Consider the following 25,581-nt stretch of genomic DNA (forward strand, 5'->3'; position numbering starts at 1 on the left):
TGCATATGGTGGCATTGTTTGAATTCTTTTGCCACAGTTTTCCGAGTGAAGCAGTTCTAGTATAAAGGTTGAGCGAGACATATCCTGTTTCGAAGCTACTTCAAGATAGAGAAGCAGATTCATGTCATCTGAAACCCTTGCCAACTCCGATCATGCTTAGCATGCAAATATTCGACACCGGACATAGAGATAAATTAAACATTAATTTCTGCACTTTGTGCTAACCAGATACCAAGATTAAGACATCTTTGAATACCGAGGTTAGTCTGTAAAACATAAAGATCTGAATCCATACCTCTCATTCCAAAATCATGAGTTAAAATCTCACCCGGATAAAGCACGAATGATCCGAGAGTGTGAAAATTACTATAAATAAACAAATACTTTCCTTGAAATTTTGCTAACCATTCTCAAATCATCCTCTTGGAATTCTGTTAAGATTATTTCAAAAATCATCATTGGTATTTCCTTGCATTTCTCATCTCAATTCCAATCCCCAATTGAGAATAACATATTTTGACCTTACTACGTATTACATACTGTATTCTTTAGGGTCAACAGTTAAGCGAAATAATAATCTATGCTTCATGTTAAGATTTGGGTTTTATCATGCGATAAAACTTGTGATGGTACTTGGGGTATTTTACCATATTTAATTGTTTCAATAAAACTGGGAAAAGTAGGTAGACAACTGGATAAACTCTGGTTTCGATATCTCTTCGTCATCTTGAAAGTTGTCCAAGCCTAATATGTTGAAAAATGGTCTAGGAATCTTTCCAAGCGCTAGATTTTTTTCAAAATTTTGAATTTCGATAAAATCTTTGAAGGCCGGAAGCTTTAGTATCGGCAAACATCGAAAAATCATGTAGTAGAATCTTTTTTTTTCAGAAGTTCTTTTCCTAGCCCATCAAATTTTATTTTCTACAAGTCCGGAATCAACAAATTTCCAATCCCAGATGTTAGATAAATTATATGTTTAAAATCATGAAATCTTTGCTATATTTTTGAAACATTAAATTTTTTGCGGACTGTGAACTTACATTCTAACATGTCGTAAATTATTCTAAGCTTTCTTAATTTGTTTGACTTAAAGATCGCGAATTACGAAGTACCAGCATTAAACAAAAAAATGTCCAATATCTCTAAAATGTAGACCAAAATCTTACAACTTTTTGGAAGATCGAGAAAATTTTCCTCGTTCCCGAATATTGATAATTATTGATACGATCCAGAACACTTGTCTAGGTTCCAGAGATATGAAAATTTGTCTATGTTTGAAGTTTTACAGAAGTTTCTATATTCGAGATCTTTTAAATTGCTTGTCTTAAAATTTACAAATTTGTCCAAGACGTTGAACATTTTTCTCTGCGCCTCAATTTTTTTTTATTTCAAGATTTCGCAATAAATTTATATGTTTTAAGCTTTCACATCCCGAAATTCAACCAATTCGCGATCTGAATCTAAATTCAACTTAATCCACGGTTGGTTTCCAAAAAATCGTGGCAGAAAAATGAGTACTGTGTGGGAAATGGAGGTTACAAATTAACCTAGATTATCCATTCAAAGTGTTTTATGTAACTTCTTAGCGAAGTTAGCGATTTTCAGAGTTGGTTGGAAATGCTAACATGAAGCTTTTGTGTGATAATTTATTAGCTAGAAAATGATCTTTAGAAGAGAGTAGGTGGATAGTTCCGTTAGAGTACGGCAGTATGAAAATTGAATAGAAGTTGAAAATGAGCGAAGGGCCATTAATGCGACAGTTTTTAAAGATAGACGCACATCTTTGCCTAACCCGTACGGAGACTTGAAGTATGTCTCCAAGTCTACAGGCAAAAATGTGCGTCCTTCTTTTTGCTCATAAACTGACTGCGGCTGTGGAATAGTTCTAGCGACGTTTTCATCACTACCTAAAGCCCCACGTTGCGAGAGCATTTCCAGTCGATGGTGTGTTATAATGCAATTCGACAGTGAGCATGCATAAGGTCGAATACGCGATGATCGATTCTCTTTGCATTGCTACAGCTAAGCGAAACAATTTTCTAGAATTTGTTCAATGCAGAGTAGTAACAGGTTGTATTGGCTATAAAAAGCAACAGCAAACGCACCGAGAAACGTTAAATCTAGCGAGTTATTAACAAAAGAGAAAATCGACGAAGAGAATCGATCATCGCGTATAGGCCCTTATGCATGCTCACTGTCGAATTCTTCTTTACCCAACTATTGTGTTGCTCCTCTCGTCATGACCAACGTGATCATCTCAGAGAGAAAGCAGTAGGGTGGTTGTTGCGTGCTGTACCATCATCAGCATTGTTGACGGCTACTCCCGCCTTGAGTTGTTACATTCAAAGTGTTTTTATGTTACTTCATACGCGAAGTTAGCGATTTTCAGAGTTGGTTGGAAATGCTAACATGAAGCTTTAGTGTGATAATTTATTAGCTAGAGAATGATTTTTAGAAGAGAGTAGGTGGATAGTTCCGTTAGAGTACTGTCGCATTAATGGCCCTTCGCTCATTTTCAACTTCTAATCAATTTTCATACTGCCGTACTCTAACGGAACTATTCACCTACTACTCTCTTCTATAGATCATTCTCTAGCTAATAAATTATCACACTAAAGCTTCATGTAAGCATTTCCAACCAACTCTAGATTATCCAATTAATACTGATTTTACGAAAACAAATTTATAAGATGCTTCAACCATTTGTTTTATTTTTAATAAAGCTTGTAAAATGCTCATGGTTGTTTGGGAATTTATAATATTTGTCAAAGCGGATCGCATTCAACGACAGATTAAGTCCATATCTTTAATATGTTTTCGATCAATACATGTCACTATTGGTCACTTTTTTTTTATTGTTTTAGAGTCACTATTTGGTCATTTTTTTTTCGTTATTGTAGTTAATACTATTGTATAAAATACCCACTACCAGCCCTGCATATTGTAGAGGAATTCTGCTGACAAAATTTTATCATTATCTCTAAAGGGTTATATAGGGGAATTTACGTATTCTCGTCAATCTAAGCAGCGTCTGCACTTCTACTAGCATTTTCTCAGCGTCACGCACATATATGATGTGTCTGTTTGTTTACATTCATCTGCTGCTTGCTTCTTTATCCATTCCAATCGACAGAATTTTTCAAAACGTTTTGAAAGCGTTTTTACAACGCTCCAAACTTCTCAGGTGAGTGTGACTATTGTCGGCAGCCTCTTTTTCTTCGGCAACCTTCCCATTAGAACTGCGTGTTAACCAGCTGTTCTATTGTCGGCAACTCGAAATCAACCCCATTTTGTAGTGCGTATGCTTTATTTGAAGAAAAATGTAGCATTACTGGATTGCTTGATCGTTGAAATATAATCAGATTGAAGCTGAAAGGCTAAACAATCGTTTGGACACATTCAGGGAAGTGCGTTGATGGGAAAACATAGTGAAATTAACGTTTAAATTTTGGTTGCCGAAAACAGTCAATGGGTGCCGAAGCCAACATTTACCCTAATAACCGGGGAAAAACCGGGAATTGAAAAATTAAATTTGAATGGACACCCTGTAAACCTTTCAAATAATGGGTTGTTCTTGTTCTTGTAATAATGGTTCTTACCATTCAAAATATTTGTTTTCTCCATACGTTTTCGGAAAGAGAACTATATTAGAACCTTTTTACTTATTGTTTGAGAACTTTAATGGTAATGGTTATGGTAGTCAGTAAGGTCCATGGGTGGTTTTGTAACATCGATCAACTTTATGTGGAATATATCGTGAATTGGTTGCATGTAAATTAAAAGGAAGCATCCTGCTTTAGCAAACGAAGATTGAAATGACAATTTTTCGCATCTCGTTTCTCACCCCCGCACACGGACGCCACCATCAGGTAGGGTAAAGTTTACTCAACATGATGCTGGTGTTAGTGTGCGTGGCTGAGCTAAGACAAATGTACGTTTGAATTTTTTTTTTTACAAAAGCATATACGTTTATTTGAAAATTCATCTTGAACTATTTACGACCAGGAAACCACACAAATTCAAAGAAATATTATTGACAACAGACGACATGGATTACGACGGTTTTTTACACGCGTTTTCTCCCTCTTGTTGGGTTGAAATTTAAGATTCACGCTGATGGCACAGGTATATCAGCACCAATTCACGATCTTATCACGTGACGTTTGAAGGCAAACAGAAAACTAGAAGTCCAGGCATGGTTCGTTGGTTTTAAGAAGGTAGCTATTTGCTGTTTAGTTTAGTTGCATTATTTCAAGCAACAGATTCGGCTGAAGAAAATGGCCATGACTGTAAGAATTTGCCGATGGGATAGATTACCCGGCAATGTTCGTCGTGCTGTACTCATTGTCGTCCTTTTTAGTTATTCATAGCTTCTATGATTCGATCATTTCATTTGGTACTTGTTTGGTTTCGCATGTAAGATGCAGCTATAACTGGATGGCAGTCTGTGTCGTGCCAGCATTGAGAGCATACGAATTGTGGAAGCTTTAACGGTTTATCGATGATTAGTGTTATCTTGTGTCTGCGATAAGCTGATAGTTACTCAATAGTAACCTAACTGTAATATGATGTGATTATTTGTAGTTAGCTGGATTCAAGCTTCGCTAACCTACGACATGAATTATAATCGGTGAAATTACTGGTATGTGAAGTGTACAGTGTCACAAGCTCGCTTGGTGTACGTTAAGTTTTTTTTTTTTTCCATAAATATCAATGAATAGAAAACTCATGCATCAAAGATGACTTTGATATAGATGCGTTTTTTTTTCTGTGCTAATTTGTACTCAATAATAAGAAGTAATTTTTGGTCCTGCGCGTGGCTTGATTTTTCTTACTCGGCACCCCATGCTCAAAGGCGTCACGGCCGTGTCACGTTTACAAAGCGTGTTCTACGTAGTTTTAATTCGATAGGCGTAAGGTAAGATGGGGCGATGTATGTCACTGACATTTTTCTCAAAATTGTTTCGCGTTTGTGTGTGGAGGTTCGATATTTTTGGTATCTTCTCTGAATGCTATTGCTTAAGGTGCAATTTGCTTTGGTGCATATCCGAAAATTTCAAACATAGTTTTCAGGGTGACCAGCGAGCCGGGAAAATCGGGAAATCCGAAAAAAAAATCCAGGAGTTCGACGGGACAACCAAGAATGATCGATAAAGCCTAATGTATGGTTATAAGTTGTACTTTTATTTATTATGAATTTACAAGTTTGTTATAACTGATGAGAGCATTTTCACGCTAAATCTAGAATCGAAAAAACTAGACTTTCTCCGATTTGCAGAAAACTTTGCATAATTGTGTGTTACGGGCAATCATTCACAGTTTTTCAAAACTTCGGCCATTTTGGTTGTTTTTTTTTCTTGAATTGTAGCACGAAAACGTCACTTCTGATTGAAATGGCGTCTGCGACAAAGTTGGAGAGATAAATAAAGGCTTTCTGGGAAAAATACACATGGTATTTAAAAAAAAAAATTGAATATCCTAAACAGTATTAAAATCCAAAATACATCAAAAATATATCTGAATTTTCATTTTCTTTTTCAAAAGAAAGCTCTTAAAAAATGCAAACTTTTGAAATCTATAATACCATGGACACTTCAAAATTTACAAAAATCGTTGAACAGTCGGGGCTGGTAGCAACGTAACCTCACTTTTTTCCTGTGCATCAACTTTCAAAACAAGATTTAATGCCATATTCATAATCGAACCGGTTGAAAAATGCACTAAATCTTCTAGTTTACCCGATGTCTATCCATTGCAAGCAATATTTTGATAATTGTTTATGTTTTGAGAGTTGGTGTACAGGTAGATTGAGGTTAAGGAAACGCCACTGTTATAGATACATGGAAATATTAATGAATACTTAAAAATACTTAAGAAATATCTAGCGATAGTTTGTTTGCGCGGTTGCTTGACAACTTTCATTTATATGTTTATCTGACGTGTGGATTTTGATTGAATTTTGTGTAGATTTTCATACATGTATTAACAGCATTAACTGCACGCCACTGACCGAACCCAGCGTGATTTTTTGATCCAGTCTCAGGATGAAACCATTCTAATGGACATTAGAACCTTTCGACTATTTCTCGAGTAAATTTCTCGTTCAAATTACAGATCTGGAAATGACTAACGTATTATAAGTACACTGTTCACCCACTAGGATCGTGATCGTGTGGTGATTTAACTACGGGCATTTAAGCTGACGGAAGCTCAGGGTTTCGAAAACCATTCGCATCATACAGAGTCGAGTCTCGTAGCTTCCGTAGCTTAATACCCGTAGAAATGAACAACATTTCCACAGATTTCCCTCTATACGATGCCCTTCTATAGTATACTATAGAGGCTCATAGCTCATAAAGGTCGCCTAGTTCGACAATTTTGAAACGAAAACATCCGTTCAGAACAAAATTTGGAACGGTTTTTAAAATTGGCTATCACAACATTCAATTAATCTGATATTTTTCTTACAGACGCTTACTTTAAACATTTCCAAGTAGACATTATGGTAGTTGATACGTTGGAAGAAGATTATGTATAGTACAATCGAAAAACCTAACATTTCACCATAAAGAAACTGATCGAGTTGGAACCATTGAGTTAAGGAGCATGCATTAAGTACGTCACGCGAAATTTAGAGAAAATTAACCCCGATACGTTTTTCTCAGTGGCGTCCCGTAACCTCACTTTTTACCTGTGCACCAACTTTTAAAACCGAATGCAATGCAATATTCATACTCGAACCGGTTGAAAAATACACTCAATCTTCTAGTTTACTCGATATCTATTCATTGCAAACAATATTTTGATAATTGTTTATGTTTTGAGAGTTGGTGCACAGGTAGATTGAGATAAAGGAAACGCCACTGGTTTTTCTTATACCTAATGCATTGCACAGTAAACCCTCCCTTTCCCTAAGAGTGTGACAAATTAGTAAACCCTCTCTTTCCCTAAGAGTGTGACGTACTTAATGGTGCTCCCTTGGAGGGATGAACTAACTTATAGTGCTTCACAGATTATAAAAATTGTGGCGATATTCGTGGCATGCGCATTAAAAGGGTAATGAAATTAATAAATGGCTTCCAAAAATGCTCCATTTTCCATTTTCAATTCGAGCATTTAAAAAACCATATAGGGGAAATGCAGGTTATGTCGGCCTAAGTGTCCCTAATTTGGGCCCATACATAAATTAATCAGAAATCGACTAAATTTTCAATAGCAACCAAAAATATCCGTTAGTAACGTCCCAATAACGCGTTCATCTAGATAAAATTGATAAATAGCAGATTTTTAGCGATGGGCCCAATCTTAGATCCATAGGGCAACATTAGAGACATTTCCCATAGTTATTTTTGATTTAGTGTGAACTTTTGATTCGATGGTTTTGGTAGAGTATGATCAGTTTGTTAAATTTTGAGTAAAGACTGGAACGCCCAAAAATTGGTCGACAAAAATCTTTCAGTCAAAATTCTTATCTCAAAAATCTTCTTATTTTCCTTTTGATAGTTCAATTCATATATTTAAAGGAAACAATGTTCGTTTATTCTTTTGGTTTGCCAAATCCGAACTGCCGTGCCTTCCGCTTAACCCGTTCCATTAAATTTTGCACAGTGGTCTCATCGACCTTAATTCCCGCCGGACGCCAGTTAGATTTAAACTGCTGCTCGTTTTTCATGGATTTATTAGTTTTTTTTTGTAGATTCCGTTTGACCAAGGCCCAATACCGTTCGATAGGGCGGAGTTCTGGGCTGTTGGGAGGGTTGAGGTCTTTGGGTACCACAACCACGTTGTTAGCATCGTACCACTCGATTGCCTTTTTCCCATAGTGGCAGCTCGCCAAGTCCGGCCTGAACAGCACAGGTCTATTATGTTGCTTTAGGAATGGTAGCAGCCGCTTTTCCAGGCACTCCTGGACGTAGATCTCTTGATTGATGGTTCCCGTAGTAATGAAAATGCCGCTTTTTAGACCACTCGTGCATATCGCCTGCCAGACGAGATATTTTTTCGGGAACTTCGATAGTTTGATGGTTTTGAAAATTTCAGCCATCTTCCCTTTTCCTGGTGCGGTATAAAACTCCTGTCCCGAACCTGCTTAAAATCCGCCTTCACATAAGTTTCGTTGTCCATGACGACACAGTCGAACTTTGTGAGCAGATTCGTATACAGCTTCCGGGACCGCTGCTTTGCCGCCGGGTAAAGCAGGTGCATAAGAACGCCTATCAATGGTTGTTGGGTTCTGCCCTGACCGGCGATTTGCGACCTCTGTGCACATGAACTCCGATTCTTACCTCCACGCGGTGCCCGGTGGGGTTGCTGGCGGTGATATTTGCCGTCAGTAATGCGAACAAGAACGGGGGATGATCGTTGTCACCAATGCACTATTGTCAATAAATCGGTAGTGCCCGTGATGACGATGACAGAGCAAAAAGGTTATAGCCAACTCTAAGTAGCCTGTGATTATCGTTACCTGGGGATGCAAACCGGCTGGGTCTGGATACGACTTGGCCGTCCTGAATGAACTATCTCCACCTCCTCAAGGTGGTTTGTTTAAAAGGACGTTAAAAAATGGAAGCTGCTTTACCGCCGTATTTTGTGTGTAATCTCGGTTCGCCACCTTCACCTTCTTAAACGTCGATAACCCGGCTCGTTTCTTGGCCCGCTGCACAGTGGTATGGGAGACATTGAGCTTGCCAGCGACGTCCCGAATGGAGAGGAGAGGAGAGGATTCTGCTTATATTTCACCGCCACCTTCTTCGTCGTCGCTGCCACGTTCGGATTACGATTGCCACCGCTTCCAGGCTTTCTGGTGGTCGACAGACGCTCCCCGAACACTTTAAAACGTTTGTCACGGTCGATTTGGCCACGTCCATCAATTTTGCCAACTTGGCGTGTGAGAACGTCGGATTCTTTTGCTGCGTGAGCAAAATTTTGACACGCTGCTCCTCTTGCTTGGACGTCATTTTGAAAACTGGTGTGCAAACGGTGAAAACTCATCATAGCAACCACTGTATATACACTCAAATTCCAAAAGCAGCATTTTTTTTAAGGATTTTGAAGTTGACCATTTTTTGTGCGTTCCAGACTTTAGATTTAAAAATAAACAAAATAATAAAGATTAATTTTGTTCACCTTTTATTTAATTATAAATTCCATTTGGACAACGACAATCGATTAACAAGCTCGACTGACTGTACCGTTATTAAATGGTCTTTAATTGTAGGAGACTGTACATATTTAAAGCTCATTCGTTATGTCCACAATTGCTTTCTAGAATTCTGATGTTGAAAACAACTGATCAGAAAGACGCATTCTTGATGTACTTCAGTTTCACATTCTAGATCACTGAAAACCAGATATTTTGTTATATAATTTCTTAGGCAGATTTGGAATATAAAACACACTACACTAGCAAACAACCATAAAACACACGTTACTCCGTTGAAAATAGAAGCAAGATTTAAAATACTTAAGAGTACTTACGAGATATTTAAAAATACTTAATAAATATCGGAACTAAAGTATGGAGTGAGATGCCCCTAGCTAAAGTCACAGTTTCTTAAAATGTAGTAACTAAAGCAACTTTTTACCAAATAATTGGGTTTGCGGATGACATTGTCATTATAGTTCGTGGAAAATTCGATAAAGCTGTTTTCGACAGAATGCAAAAAGCATTAAAATTCACACTGTCGTGGTGCAAAGATGAGGGATTGAATGTCAATCCTACAAAAACAACTATTGTACCTTTTACTAAAAGACGTAAAATCTCTTTAACTGATTTTAAACTAGGAGACGTAAAGCTGTCACTATCTTTAGAAGTAAAGTTTTTAGGAGTAACTTTAGATAGTAAACTCTGCTGGAACAAACATATTGATCAACAAACAGGCAAAGCAACAAATGCTTTTTGGACCTGCAGAAGAACGTTTCGAAAAAATGGGGTCTGAAGCCAAATATGATACGCTGGATATACTCGGCCATAGTTAAACCCAGGATTACCTACACCTCACTTATATGGTGGCCGAAAACTAAGCAACAAACGGCACAAGTCAAAATAAACAAGCTACAAAGGCTTGCTACTATTTCCGTAACTGGTGCAATGCGTAGTACTCTTTCTACAGCCTTAGATGCTTTACTCAATATCCTTCCTCTTCATCAATTTATTGAACTGGATGCAGTGAAAAGTGCTCTAAGGCTCCATGAATTTCTTCGATGGAGATCTTATTGGACATTTGAGCATTCTAAAAGAGTTTCAGATAAGCCCATTAATATTGATGAACGAAGATTGTATGGTAAAGTGACATTATTTCAACCATAATTTCCAAGTTCCCGATCTGACTCGCGTTAACTGGGATGCAGGAAGACTGAATATTAGTCCTGGATCAGTAATTTTCTATACAGATGGATCGAAACAAGATAATATGGTCGGGGCTGGTATTACCGGCCCTGGGGTTAACTTCTCGGTATCCATGGGAAAATGGCCGACAGTATTTCAAGCCGAAATATATGCTATCTAAGAATGTGCAACGATTCGCATAAAAAGGAACTATAAAAATGCGAATATTTGCATTTGTTCAGATAGTCAAGCGGCGCTGAATGCTTTGAAATCAAAAACTTACTCGTCAAAACTGGTGTGGGAATGTACTAAACTATTACAGCAACTGTCCTGTCGAAATACGGTTAACCTTTATTGGGTACCTGGTCATTGTGGAATCGAAGGAAACGAAAAAGCTGATCAATTGGCAAAAATAGGGTCATCCACGAAATTCATTGGTCCTGAATCATTTTTTGGACTTTCTTTTTGTGCTTTAAAAATGGAGCTAAAAAACTGGGAGAAAACAAAGGTACAGTACCTGAACCAGTACCTTAAATTCTCGGCAATCTAAACGTTTTATAAAGCCGAACGCTTTGCATACACAAAAATTACTTAATCTTTCTAAAAAAGATTTGAGTACATACGCTGGATTGATAACAGGACACTGTCCTTGTAAATATCACCTGAAAATCATTGATAAACTTCATGAAGATAAATGTCGCTTTTGTAACTTAAAGAGTGAAAGCTCTGAACATTTGTTGTGTGACAGTGTTGCACTATTTTATAAACGATGCAGATATCTTGATAAGGGTCCGATGAGATCTTGGGAAATCTGGCCTGCTGCTCCCAATCAGGTAATAAATTTCATAAGGAATGTATTACCTGGCTGGGATAATTGCTTACAACAGTAGTGGTAGTTACTCAAACAATAGTGTCTTATTACTACGTTATGGCATAAATAAAAAGAGGATACACCACAATAGATCAAAGTAATGTTTGCGGTGGTATTACGTTCCCATCATAGGGAAAAAAAAAACTTTTTACCACCAATGTTGAGAGTTATGTATTCACCTTTAAAATCTCACATCAAATCCCTCCCCTTGGCTAGTGTTTGCACCTTGTTGCTGGCAGGCGGGCTTAATTTCATGCTTTATAGTGGAGTGTTGGAGACGGTAGGTTTATGGCCGGCGTTGCTGCTCATGCCGCGATAGAATGGCGTCATGGGCAGGCAATGGGGATTACTAAGCTTTCCCTCTCTGATGAACCACTGCATGAGAAAACCAAAGATCTAGTCCAGCAGTGATAGTATCACACTTGTTACTCCTTTGTATGAGAGCCGCGTTGTAGTACGACAGCAGATAGATTTATTTGGGTTTGCAAGGGAATTATACTATTGAAATATTTCAGAAAGTGCCCAACAGTGCTCCTTCTACTTGCGTGACAAGCTTTAATTGTTGTTTTCACTGAGGTATTACTCAGGGAACAATGTTAAACACCATTTTTGTACATGGTATTGTCACTAATCTTATATGTGCTTCATTTTGATTTGGGATAAGTGTTTGAACTATGACTCGGGATTTCCACTGTGGCGTGCTTCTATTGTGACATACCCATATGTATTTTTGTGGTGCGACATAGTGGAAGCGTGTGAGCATAGTTGGAGCATATACCCTATATAATTTAAAAATCAGCTAGGAAACTACCTTCAAAATGAAGCATAGAGTATTTAATAATTTATTAAATTAGACTAATGAGATCATGATGATTATGATATCAAATGAACTTAAATAAGAAACTTCAGAAAGTCTAATGACATTAAGTAGATTTACAAAAGAATTAGGATGCGGGGGTCCGCTTAGGGAGGCAACTAGCCTTTAAAGTTGTAGAATAAATCATCTTATTTAGGCTTGAACTTCAATAAGAAAACGCAAGCAGACCAATAGCATTAAGCAGATTAACAAGGAGAGGAATAGTTTAGGAAATAAGTAAAAGTAGAGGTATGTGACAATTAATAACTTTTAAACTTTTGGAAGTGTTGTATTCCCCTGAGTTTGTTGTACTCGATTACTATATTATTCTCTCAATACGCGAAATCTCTTACAATGCGGTTAAAGCATTTGAGTTAACTTATTTCTTAGTGTTCAAGTACTTACATTTGTAAACAGCAGTCAATGTTAATCTATGAACTAAACCCTACGTAAAATCGATCTTTCCTTATGTGCAGGGGCCTTCCATTCATTTTGCCTAAAAAAATGTTTTATTAAATTATAGAATAATAAGATATTATAATGATATTTTGTATGTGTAAGTAACAAGAAAAGATTGTAATGTTTGTGTTTGACGCATAAAACCTGCAAATTTAGCTTCGGCAGAGTGACAATGAACGATTTTCCAATCGCCGCTTCGCGAAGAGTGAAGAGCGAAGAGTGGGTGAGATAAATGACAAAATCGCTTATTGCGACACACGTGTAGCAAAATTGGCAGGTATTATGTGTCAAACACAAACTTCACAGTCTTTTCTTTGTTGCTTACACAAACAAAATACTACTATAATATCTTATCATTCCATAATTTAATAAAACATTTTTTTTATCCAAAATGAATGGAAGGCACCCTGCTTATGTGGTATTGATGCATGTTTAACTTTTCGCGGCTGTCGGAATCAACGCGCCTACGTCTACGGAGCTTACGCAGAAGTGGTTCGCAATGCGGTAGAGCTTACCAAAAGTTTTTTATAAGCTTATGTAGTTTAGAATTTGTTCGGTGCGATCGTGAAATTTTGAAATGATTGATACTTACCTTACGTAATAACTAATTTGATACAAAGCTCAGTAGTAAATAAGTAGAATATCTTGGGAGGAAACCAAAATTAATCAACTTGGCAACATAGGCTATCACATTTATTTTCGTGGCACTCTTTAAGTGATAATTAGCCTTTTTCTCGCTTGGGTTGTCTCGCGCGGCGTTCGCAATTTGCGCGATTTTCATATCTTATGTAATTTAGATGTTTAGCTATAAACGGGTTTACTTACTCGAGGTCGTTTCTTTAGCGGTTTTGGTGCAGGTTAAACCTTTGGCAGCTGTCGGAATCAACGCGCCTACGTCTACGGAGCTTACGCAGAAGTGATACGCAATTCGATAGAGCTTGTCAAACGCTTTTGAGCTTATAGTATAGAACTTGTTCGGTACGGTTGCAAAATCTTGAAATGATTGATACGTTCTTTAAATTAACTAATTTGATACAAAGCTCAGTAGTAAATAAGTAGAATATCTAGGGAGGAAACCATAATTAATCAACTTGCCAACATAGGCTATCGTATTTATTTTGGTAGCACTCTTTAAATGATAATATGCCTTTTTCTCGCTTCAGTTGTCACGCACGGCTTTCGGAATTCCCGTGGTTTTCGTTACTTTCATAATTTAGATATTTCGTTCGAAACGGATTTAGCTATTCAATCGTTTTACTACGCGGATGTATCGACGCGCGCACGTCACAGCATTTTTCCATAACTATCTTGAAACAATACACACGGAATCCAGTGTTCAAGCTGTCAACATAGGCTAGTCCTTCTGCTGTATTGTCAAAGATAGAAGCAAAATTTATTCAAATGGGTCAAGTCTTGAAAACTAAGGTGTCACGCAGCTCCAGCTTGATACCCAATAAAAAAATAAAAATAAAATATAAACTTCAAGTCATTTGTGTGAGTTTAGTCAGAGTAATTTTGTTAAGCAGCTCTGTGGAACATGACGATTGTGAAGAGGATTACAGGATTCGTGGAAAAGATTAAGGGAATCGAATTTTGAGAATACAATTTCAAAGAAATTCTGCGAGGATTTTAAGTAGAACCCCAAGTGAATTTTATGAAGAATTTAGAGGACGACTCCTAATACAAATCTGAGCAAAATTTTATGACAATTCTGGACGGGAGAATGTTTCCTACATGTTGTTTTTATTGGTTCCCATAGACAAGCTCAAGTTCGTGCAAAAAAGGCATGTTTTGTTCCCAAAAACTGACAGACCCTTTTCAAATGGTAAACGACTGACTGAGCTGAATTGAATGGAAATTCTACGGATAATTCAAGCGAATTAAAAAAAATTGATGCTTTAGTGATTTCTTAGAAAAAGTTCAAAATTCAAATAGAATCTACGGACGATTTTTTTTTTGAGTGTTTTTCAAAACAACGAAAAATCTCTGGGAAAGGGTTAAACTTCTAACTATCAAAACTTTGTGACCACATATGGCAGAGATCTACTCATCATCATATCCGTTCGATTCGATCTGAATCCTATATAGATCAACCGACAGACTGTGTATGTAATAAAGAGAATTATTGTGTTTGTTCCACCTTCTAATATCGCTTTTTTCATTCATCTCTCTCCCAACAGTCTTCCCCAGTGATATGGATGTGTGATAATAGCGTTTAATAGTGTTCGCCAGCGAGCAACAAACGACCACGACCACCACCAGTCAGTCAGTTGGCAGTGCGCGGCGGAGTGTTGTGCTCTTCTTCTCCCGTAAAGTTCGCTGTTCACTTCTACTCGGTGGACGCGTGTTCAACAGTGGTGTGTGATTGTGTGTCCATCGTGTTTACAAATATCGCGTTGAAGCACTGCAACGGCAGCGGCGCGCTAGCATATGTGTGATTTGTTATTTATAAGCAATTGGTGAGTGATTTTTTTTGCGCAAAGTGCAACAAGTTGTGTTATTGTTACTGTTATTGCTATTGTTGTTGAACCCGCGCGGAGAAGTGGACGCCCGTTTTGCGTTCCCAGTTATGACTCCGGGCCGTTCGACCAGAATGGAACGGAGCGGTATTGGCGCCGGCGTTAGTGGCGCCAGTGGTGGTGAAGAGCGTAAGACAACCGGGGAAACCATCCACTCCGGTCAATTTATGGTTTCTCACTTCGAAACCGAAGGTCAAGAGGACGAGGATGATGACGATTTGGGGATGCAAGTGGTGGTCGAAGATGTCAAGCCGGCCATCGTCGATACGGTCATTTCGAACATTATCTCCAAGCGTAATCCGGAGCTGTCCATGCAATCGACCGACATGATTGCTAGCAGTTCCAATGCCATCGTACCACTGCGGAGTAGCTCGGCTGGGTTGGAGCTGATCATGTATGCACAAAAACGGCAACCGTTGCAACTGACCAGCCGGTACACCTCATCCCAGGTTGAGATCGATACGGACCTGTCGACGGTGTTCAACACGCTCAACGTCACCTACACGTAAGTAAGAAAGCGGGCTACCGCACCCACCAAAACGCCGTATGATAATTCCTTAGGATGGAAGGTACAGCAGTCAGTTACCAACTGGTCCAGTTCAGGGGCTGATTCCCTCGCACTTCGTATGTATGTATGTATATATACAGATGCGATGTGTGAGAAAAGGCAAACGAGTATAACTAATTAATAAAAATATTCTTGGCTATGATGGTGAAACGTAAGTCTCTGCATACGCCTGCAATGACTCTCCCTAGCAACAGGGAGTGCAGAAGTTAGCTGCGTTAAGCTTTCAGTTATGATATCAAGCTAAACATTGCATTAGGTCCTAAGTAACATGGACAGATTCTCTTTGTATCCAAACGGTCATGTAAATACATACACAGATCGATTTTTTATCTAGCATCTAATACGAAAAACACAACAAAAAAAAAGATTAGGTGCTCAAGTTCTTAACGAAAGAGAAAGTCGATGAAGATAATTTATCAATGTTACTTAGGATCTAATGCAATGTTCAGCTTGTGTTTATCTCTTCGTTTCGTTTGTTCTGACGTGTTCTCTGGCATGTTCTAATTTCTGAGCACATTTGAATGTTTCATTTTCAACATGCTAAAAAGACGGCTTGTGGAAAAATTATTCGATTTATGATTCAATATATGACCCAAGACATTCAGATTCACAATCACGCAGCATTTGTTTTTTGTTCGGTTAAGGTTGATAGAATCCGCAAATGACCGTTGTCGTGCCTGATTTGCCTTGTAAAATATGAAAGCGGCCATTTGTGGATTCTATCAATCTTGCTTGCCTTAAACTTGAGGGATTTTGCCAAAAATAACTTCTCAACAATATTGACGATTTGTATAAATAAAAAATCATAAGAATTTAAGCGATTATGTCCAAGCTCTTAGAAAACTGAAGAATCAATCTAATAAGATATTTCTATAATTTACGTATTTGGTTTTTCCTAGTCACGATAAAAGTTACGGGTCAGTTCCAGATAAGCAAAGAAAGACTTTAAAGGAGTAAAAGTCTTGTTGACGTTGATGGTGAAACCGCAGCCGAGGAGCGTTAGGCTAGGTCGTTGAGCTTACTCTGCTTATCAGAGTAACATCATCAGCCAAATCGAAGTGGTTGAGATGCTCCATCGTGATAGCACGAGATAGGCTGCCAAGGCAGGTCACATTTTTGGTATTGCATCCAGGGATCGGGTGCTACTCAAATTTCTGCGAAAGAAACACACGGTGTTAGGAGACTGCACATTCATTTCGAAAGAGACGTGAAAGAGCATTTTGAAACGTGCAGTACATTAAATTTTAATTATTTTCGTGCTGGAGAACGGCCGCTCCAACGGTGTAAAGTATGTTTATCTCTCTCTCTCTCTCTGTCCATCTTTTACTTTTTCTGAGAGTGCTTTTTCTATAGCTGTAGTGCTGTATTAAGTACAGCCAGATACTGTAGGTTCCTTCTGGTGTTCTTTTCATGCTGAAAGGCAATCAGTTGTAATGGCGAAAGGTAGTAAAAGCAAGACACGTAATTCAGACTTTGAGCCGTATGAATAATGAGAGTTAACTCTCTCGTGCTTTTCTTATGGAGAACTTAAACTCTTTCTTTCATACGACCCATTTGATTTGTATAATGTTGATTAAGAAAAACTAGCAAAATTGTCCTGTATTACTTTTTTAATGGCTAAGGACCTATTTCTTCTCCTGCCTTTAAACCAAGTTTCACTAAAACGGTAAACTGGTTTAATATTTAAGCGCAGCACGCAGTGTACAAAATTACGGATTAACCAGCTTTCATGTACCTCGGGGGTTTCTTAAAGATAGTTTAGGTGCTAACATTCCTTAGGGTGGAAAATATATATTTTTTTTATGTTGACATAGGGAGCAGTCTTTTAATATATGTTAAAACCAAATAAATAAAATTTTCCTCATTAGAATATTTTAAAACCAATCGATCTAGGAATGTTGGCACCCACACTAACTTTTTGTGATAAAAAATGAGTTACATGAAAGTTGATTAATCTGCCCGAATATGTGTGCAGGTGAAGTAAACAGTGGGACCTTAGACAGCCTAGTCATTATAGGTAACATTGTGTCAAACAACCTTTAATTTAAAATTAAACTTTGTTGACAACCTTTAATCTAATTGTTGATACTATTCTGTATGCAAAACTTCAGTTTGACAGCTTTTAAATCTTCCGAACTTTCGAATGACATTCGGTAGATGGATTGAAGTTCTCTACTATTTTATTTACCGCTACTAGCTACATAACAAGAATTAAATGAGCATTACAGATCGATCTTATAAAAATCCCACATTAGTAGAAACACATAATTTGGCATTTTGTCACACTATTGAACTCCATAAAGCTACCGTAACATATTTTACATGAGTGTCTATATTATGGGCCCAGCCTATCGTCCGTAGTCATTCCTATAAATCTCTAAACCACGTCTCCTCCAATTGGAAAGTGCTACTACCGTCAACACATAGTGCACAACTCGATTGTCCTATGCGCCCGTACAGTCCTACTGCTCTCACTCAGGTGTGAAATCTCTCTCTCCTTTGTCTCTTTCTCCTACCAAAGATAAAAGACCCACTCCCGTATTTGAGAGCAGCACAAGTATGTTTTGCACCACTCGGAGTTTCTAGCCCATCCCCGATTACACCTACCATGATCCTGTCAAATGCGATGAGGAACAGTAGCGATGGTAGTAGTTATATCAGTTAATCAGTTGTTACCCGGATAGGGTGGGACAAGTCTCCATTATGCAGAACCTTGTACGTGACAGCCACGTACTGCGCTTGAATGAGGTTTACGAATTTGTCCGCGACTCCCGGGGTCGATCGAAAACTCTTTCGTATGTAATCAATGAATACCAAATACAGGGATTTTTAGAATTGGTTGGCCTACTTCATGACGATACAGCGCGTGATAATGTGATCCACGCTAGATCTTCCGGTTCGGAATCTTGCCTGCTGCCACCGGAGAGTCGCATCGAGCTTCTCTACCCAATCGTCGCAATCAGACAGATGCCCCTTCTTGGACGGACCCCATCCAGTCGACCGTAAAAGTCGCAGTGTCCAGTTATTAAAAAAATAATTTAAACAACATTGTTGCGGATAGCATCGGATCAGGAGCCTTATTATGGAAGTCGAAGCGATGTATTATTATCATTGCGTTTATATCCACATTACGAAGTTACATGTTTTCCATAAATTCTACTACATCTGGAGTGACAACTACAATGCACTGCAGCGATCTTTTGAGAAAGAAACTCTAAACGATATCAAAGGTAATACCCTAAACTACAAAATAGAACCAATGATTCCAATTTGCACACAGTGCAGAGAGTAAATATCATCATTATATTCTACTATCAAAGTTACCCACATTATCGAATATTGCCCCATTTTACGGTACTGACTATTTAATGCTTAATTGACCAACATGAGACATGAGCTCGAAAAGTTGTGGATAATCTGTGTTACCATAGGAAGGAGAGAGTTCAGACCGTTCATATAAATTTCTAAGGTTCCTACGTGGTTTATGAATAGCCCCTATGCGAAGCATGAAATCCAACAAAGTGTAGTTTGAGTAGGAAATGAACCTGATTCTATCTCCTGTAATAATGGGGCTTTTAAGTTGACACGAGTGATGTTCCGCACATTTGCTAGATCATGTTGAGATGTTGATGGCTGGTTGGCCGTTTCAGCTGATCAGTGAGGTCGCGATAGCGTTAGCGTTAGCGTTAGCGTTAGCGTTAGCGTTAGCGTTAGCGTTGTTATGGTATACTTCGCAGATTGGATACTAGCGACACTCACGTCTCTTCTGAAATCCTCAGTTAGACTACTTTCAGGAATAATGCTGGGGAGTAAACAATGGTTCCAATCTAAACAAGAGTAACAGAAGCATGACTGTCGCTATTCCCGGCCAAGCCCATCTTTACCATAACTAGGGATAGGGCAGGAAATGTTGATGTAGTACTTACTTAACGAGAGCCCACCGACTTAGCGACACCCTCATAAGTGCTACGGAGTTGAAGGGTTGGGTAGGGTATTCGGTTAGGATTCACCTCAAGTTGGCGATGCAACCAAAAGGATGTATTGTTTATTTGTTGTTTATTTAATCTCTCGATAGCCGGCTATCGAAAGAACATATTCATTTTGTTTAGTGATCATGGATTTTAAGAGTCATGACGGAGAGCTTGGGATTAAACCCATGATTTTCTGCTCAGTAAGCAAAAACGATCCCTCCAGGGTCATCGAGCATCTCAGAACTAAAACGCTTCGCGACAATACAGGACTGCGTTTTCGCTTAATATGCAAATAGTTTCCGAGGTTAATGTTCAATATCAAATATACAAATGATGGTGGCGACTTATTGTGCTGTGGAAGAGCTTGGGGTTAAATCCATGATTTTCTGCTCAGTAAGCAAAATCGATCCCTCCAGGGTCATCGGGCATCTCATAATCCACAGCGCTTCGCGTCAAGGTACGAATATATGGATGAACTAACTATTATTGAATAACTATTATTTACCATAATTACATGAAAGAAATAAAATATAAACTACAAACAAAACGTGACTACTAAATCTCAAAAAGATATTCTCACAAATGTATTTCACGCAACCAGGAATCTCAAAACCATTAGACGCTATAATGATACTCTGCACATGTTAGACACAAGAAGAGGCCAAAAAGCAAGCGTCCGACACACAAAACCCGCCAAATCCACTTGCAGTCACAATCAACGATTCTACGAATCGCGAGCGCTCACGAATCATAAAACCGCTGACTGTGACACTCTGAAAGCGAAATTGATAAGCTCTATGCGTCAAACACCCGCCCTTCAATCCCCTCCCGCATCCATTAACACAAATCTCCATTACAACATCTAACGAATTCAAAACTCTGAAAATCACTCATCTATAGCAAGTGAGTGGAAGCAACCCTGCATGCAACCATTCTTCACTTTTTCTGCCTATCTTTCTATTAGGCCTGTGGACATGCGTTAGCTTCGAAAATTCTAACCAAACTGGGAAAATTTTCAGATCACAAAAAAAAACTTGAAAAAAACTTTCAAAGGTAATTACAAGTAAAATAAATATTGATTATTTTACGCAAAAACGAGCAAGTAATATTAAACCTCTTGTATCGTATGCTAATGCTAATTGATTGTAACAAAAATAATATGCTTAAATAAAATAAAATATTAATAAAATTATATGCAAAATTTACAAGAAGATCATTACTTTATTGGTGAGAAGTTTTTAATAAGCCCTCCCAGTTCCTCTGTATACAGAACAAATCTGATACTATAATCAGAATTGCTCAGTCTGCATGAAGCAGCCGATTTCATCAAGAAAGTTCTATTAACAACCAAGAATTAATCGTTTGAGGCATACTGAAGCATTAAGAAGGTGATATGTGTCACTATAGGAAATCATCATCGTTGCAAATATAAAGAAATTAAACATAGCCCTTTGCTTCAGTACCGTCAACCTCCATGTCCATGGGGAGGGTGATCAGTGAGGTCGCGATAGTTTCAAAAATCAACTATGCCATCATATCTAATTAAACGGCGCCGGTGGTGTAGTGGTAAGCGTGATTACCTCTCACCCCAGCAGGCCTGGGTTCAATCCCAGTCGGCGCCGCCGGGATGTTCTGAGGCATAACATTTCTGATCACGCCTTCCATCGGATGGGAAGTAAAGCCGTTGGTCCCCGGTTCATGAGTTGATGGGTCGATAGGTAGGGTCCAGGTGTGGGAGCTGCCTTCCTGGCACGTCGGTAGCATTGGTGCTCAGCACGGAAAACAAGATCGACGGAAAAAACAAACCAAAGGAAAAAAAAAATCATATCTAATTCAGACTACAGAGCAGGCCTGTCATGGCGGTTACTCATGGTTACTTACTACATCAGTAACCAGCTAAAAAAAACTTGTTTAACTAACTGGGCGCAGACATTCCGTATTCCAGATCGAATCAGTGTACTTAAATGTGGAATAAAGATATAACAAACTCAATAACAAATGTTTGAAAAATATTCTGCGCCCATCAGATATGAAATTTGTCGCACCCATCAGATACAAACAGTTTGATTTCATTTGGGCCGCAGTATGATTGCTCAACTGCTCAAAATTAATTAAGGAATTTTTGGAAATTAATTTTCACTAGGCATCCAGAGCTGTGAAGAAATTTTGCTCCGCCCTTAGTGATAAAAACAAGCACTTAAATAAAATTCTGCTGAATTAAAGAAAAATGCATATTGTCCCAAGAAATTGGCAAGAACTTTATTAAAGTCAGGGAGCCTCTTTATAGCAATTTATAAAACTTCAGGAAATCTTCGAAAACTTCTAGGATATTTCCAGATTTTTTAACCTTCAATATTCAGAGAAGTTTCACAAATATTAGGCAGGTTCCGTGAACTACAAGAAAGTTCAGAACTTGCTTGCAGATTCCAATTTGATCAACCCGGTTTTGGCCTTTTTTCAGAGTGAATGACTGATAAATCCGTTAAAACGAGCAATTTCTTCCAGTCCCAGTCGTCACCATCACACATTGTTTAACCATAAAACTTAAGGACAATTTAAAGATCTTTAAGGGTAAGTTCTGAGGGCTTGAGGTAAGTTCCATGAACTACACAAAAAAATCGTGATCTTATATGAATCAAGATAAAGAACAAAGAACTTCATGACAGCTTCATTAATTTTAAAACAATTAAAAGAACATTACAAGAACTTCAAGAGACTCCACAAAAATACAGGTAACTTAAAGGATCTTTAGGAAATGTCTGATAGCTTCGGCAAAGTTCTGAAAACTTCAGGGCAGTTCTATGAACATCCGAATATTTTTTAAGGATATTTCGGAAAACTTCAGAAAAGTTTTGAGCCGTAGTTCTCCGTTCGATTAACTTCAGAAAAATAGCGGAATATTCAATACGTTCAAAGAACAAACTTCAGAAATCTTCAAGAATTTGGCAGTCTCATGAACGTCAGGAAATTTGCGGGACCTTTAATGAAGGTACGAGGAGTTCAGGAAAATTATGAGAACTTTATGTTAGTTCAATTAACAACAGAAAAAATGGCGGGAACATTTAAGACGTTCTGAGAATTTCTGAGGGATTTCATGAATATAAAGGAAGGTCAGAAAACCCCAGGGTAGTTCTGGGAATGTCCAGAACTACGGGGAAGTTTTAACGTCCTTTATGTTAGGTTTAGTGGTAGGCTTTAGTGTTCTATTGATTTTACGCAAATTTTGGGAACTGTAGCGAAGATCAAAAGCTTCAGGGCAGTTCCCTTAAATACAGGAAAATTTCAGGAGTTTTATTGAAGTTGCAAAAACTTCATTTGAGGTTAATCTCTTTTATAGAACCTGCAGAAAATATAATTTTATTTATACTAGGTCCAACAAATCTTAAATTAATCATTTTGTTCGACCATTTTCCACAGAGATGGCGCTGTTCCGCTGGTAGGAAGTGATAAAAGTCCCCATATAGAAATTGAGAGAAGTGGGAATAATTCACTTTCGGTGCATATTCCGATGAAAAGAAGTGAACGACAAACTAAAGAAAATAATCAGGGACTTTGTCGTTCAGTTTTTTCCCGGAAATTATTGTTAAACAAGCTACAATTAATTTAAAATAATTTTTCCCCATACAGTTTTACCTGCTTTACTACCAGTTCCCAGAGAGCCAAAAAAAAAATCAAATTTGAGAGTGAAAATTTGCTCTCATGACCTCAATCTCTCAACATGCCATGTATTTTGTTGACACTCGATTTGTGATTTCCCTTTCACAGATTATAAAATAGAGTACCGTAAAACGGGGTAACATTGATAGTTTTTAAAGTATATTCTAAATAATATTTACAGCAATGAATGTTTTTAAAATTTTATATTTTTAAAACAAGTACTGAGGATCTAAGAGTCAGTTAGTCAGTAATATATCTAAAGGAAATTAAAGCATTTGTACTATTTTTTTAGTTTGGTGACCGAACTTCAGTTTTTTGATTTGGGGTTACTTTGATAATGCTCGATGAATGTAGAAAAATATGGTTGAGACTCAAGCAATTTAGTTATTTAAATATGAAACTTTGAATGAGTATATAATCAGAAAACATCATAAGCAATAAGAATGCAACATTGAATTTGTGATGGCTATATCGGAGATACATTTCATAAGTGATGGTTTGAGTGCTTTTTCAAACAGGCGAAAAACACGAAAATTGTTTTTTAATATGTTTGTAAAATATGTAACAAATACTGAATAAATATTATAAACAATTTCAACGGAAATACCCTAAGCTACCATATGGAACCAATGTTTCTAATTTGGAAAAAGTGCAACGAGTAAATTTAATGTTTACTTTATACTATAAAAGTTACCTGCATTATCAAAGATACCCTGTTTTACGGTATCTGTCACTACAAAACATGTCTGGTACCTCTATATATGCATTTACTTTAACATTTGAAATCCCTCCTTTTTACATATTCTGCGCAAAAGATAATGTATGCCCCGCCCCATACATAAAAATCGGCGGGAAATTCTGTGAGGGAGCTATTTTGTGTGCTGAATGTGTAAAAAAGGAGGGACTTCGAATAATAATCTAAATGCATATATAGAGGTACCAGACATGTTTTGAACTGCAGTGTCCTCTGTGAACAATTATAGGAAAACAGATTGTGTATAGTTTCCGATAGATGTCATCGCAAACAACATCAGTGACATCTGATGGAACATGAATGCAGAAGCTTGACAAAATGATTAATTGTTTGCCTCATATTCTAAAAATCTCTGGTAGAAGGTCTGCCCGATTATGATTATTTCATGACTCTTGATGAATTCGAAGTTTGAGTGTAAGAACTAAACTAACTAAGGGAACATGCATAAATGACGTAGCATTTGAGGGGGGAGGTGGGGGTTTCAGAATTTGTGACCGGCCATGTATTGGATATAGCCAAATACGCTACGAGGGGGGGGGAGGTGTCTAAAATTGATCAAAAATATGCTACGTCATTTATGGATGCTCCCTAACTAAGAACTAAAGAACTTCTTTTCGTAGCTCATTCTAAACGCTTGCCCGTTGCTCCGTGTCTCTGTCTAAAAAGTACACGGGCAGAACTGTAAGTCTGGAGTGATTTAAGATTTGGGCGCTTTTGTAAACAAATCGAGAATTTCTCGCAAATAAAATCTGAATCTCGTAAACAAGCTATACCAAATAATAGAGGAATCACTCCTCACCTGATTGTGTTATTAGTTTACGAGATTGAGCTTTTATTCGCAAGAAATTTGCGATTAACGTGTTTGTTTACAAATGCAATAACCTCCAAATCTCAGAGCATTTTTCCAACGTTTAAGGAGCATTTCGTCGTTTCAATATTACGTTTCCATAGCTGCCCATCACCTACCACAGTGAATCCTGATCTAAAAATAACCCACCTCATTAACACAACTATCCTTCCCGCGACAGCCATGGACATGCAGAGGTGTATTCGGTCTCTAGTAACAACAAACGTCATACTAATCATGCTTCCCTCCCCCAAAATAGCGTGAGGACGTGGCCGGCGTTGTTATTGCTCTATAAATAGATTCAATTAGTGTGCTTGTACATTGGAAATGGTAAGCTTATCCTATGCACCATCTTTGTGGTTTTCTATGCAAGGTCACTAGCTTTGATCGATCACGGAGAAGCACAAGTGAAAGGCACGATTTTAAAAAAAATATCTTTAAAATTGTTTTAGATATTCCTTAGAATTCATTTGAATATAAAATAGGAATTGTCTTGGAATCCTAATCAGAATTATATTTTATAATTTTCTTCTAAATTCCCTCTAATTTATCCTTCAAATTACCTTGGAACGATCCTGAGTATTCGATTCTGTTGGACATTATTTTCTGAAATCGCGAGTCAACAGAGTTTCCCTTTTAGCTCTTCTGAAAATTTCCCTGAAATTCTTTCTGAATTTTTAAGAAATCTTCAAGGAATTTCGGGTATCTGCATGTACAACTAAAATGCCGTAATTTATTTTACTAGCCACATC

General features: G+C 37.8%; 1 protein-coding gene across 2 annotated transcripts in view; it reads left to right on the forward strand.

The window, feature by feature from the left end:
- Mondo (mondo) overlaps positions 1 to 25,581 on the forward strand; it is a 226,825-nt gene that overhangs the window by 18,567 nt on the left and 182,677 nt on the right. For both annotated transcript variants that reach the window (XM_065232292.1, XM_065232291.1), the window contains exon 2: positions 14,694 to 15,537. In XM_065232292.1, the coding sequence (XP_065088364.1) occupies positions 15,083 to 15,537 (455 nt within the window). In that variant the 5' untranslated portion in view covers positions 14,694 to 15,082. The remainder of the gene's footprint in view (positions 1 to 14,693; positions 15,538 to 25,581) is intronic.

This window comes from Ochlerotatus camptorhynchus, unplaced genomic scaffold (genome assembly GCF_037179485.1).
Source record: "Ochlerotatus camptorhynchus isolate MF236.1 unplaced genomic scaffold, CSIRO-AGI_Acam_v1.1 ptg000367l, whole genome shotgun sequence".
In the NCBI taxonomy this organism is placed as follows: Eukaryota; Metazoa; Arthropoda; class Insecta; order Diptera; family Culicidae; genus Ochlerotatus; species Ochlerotatus camptorhynchus.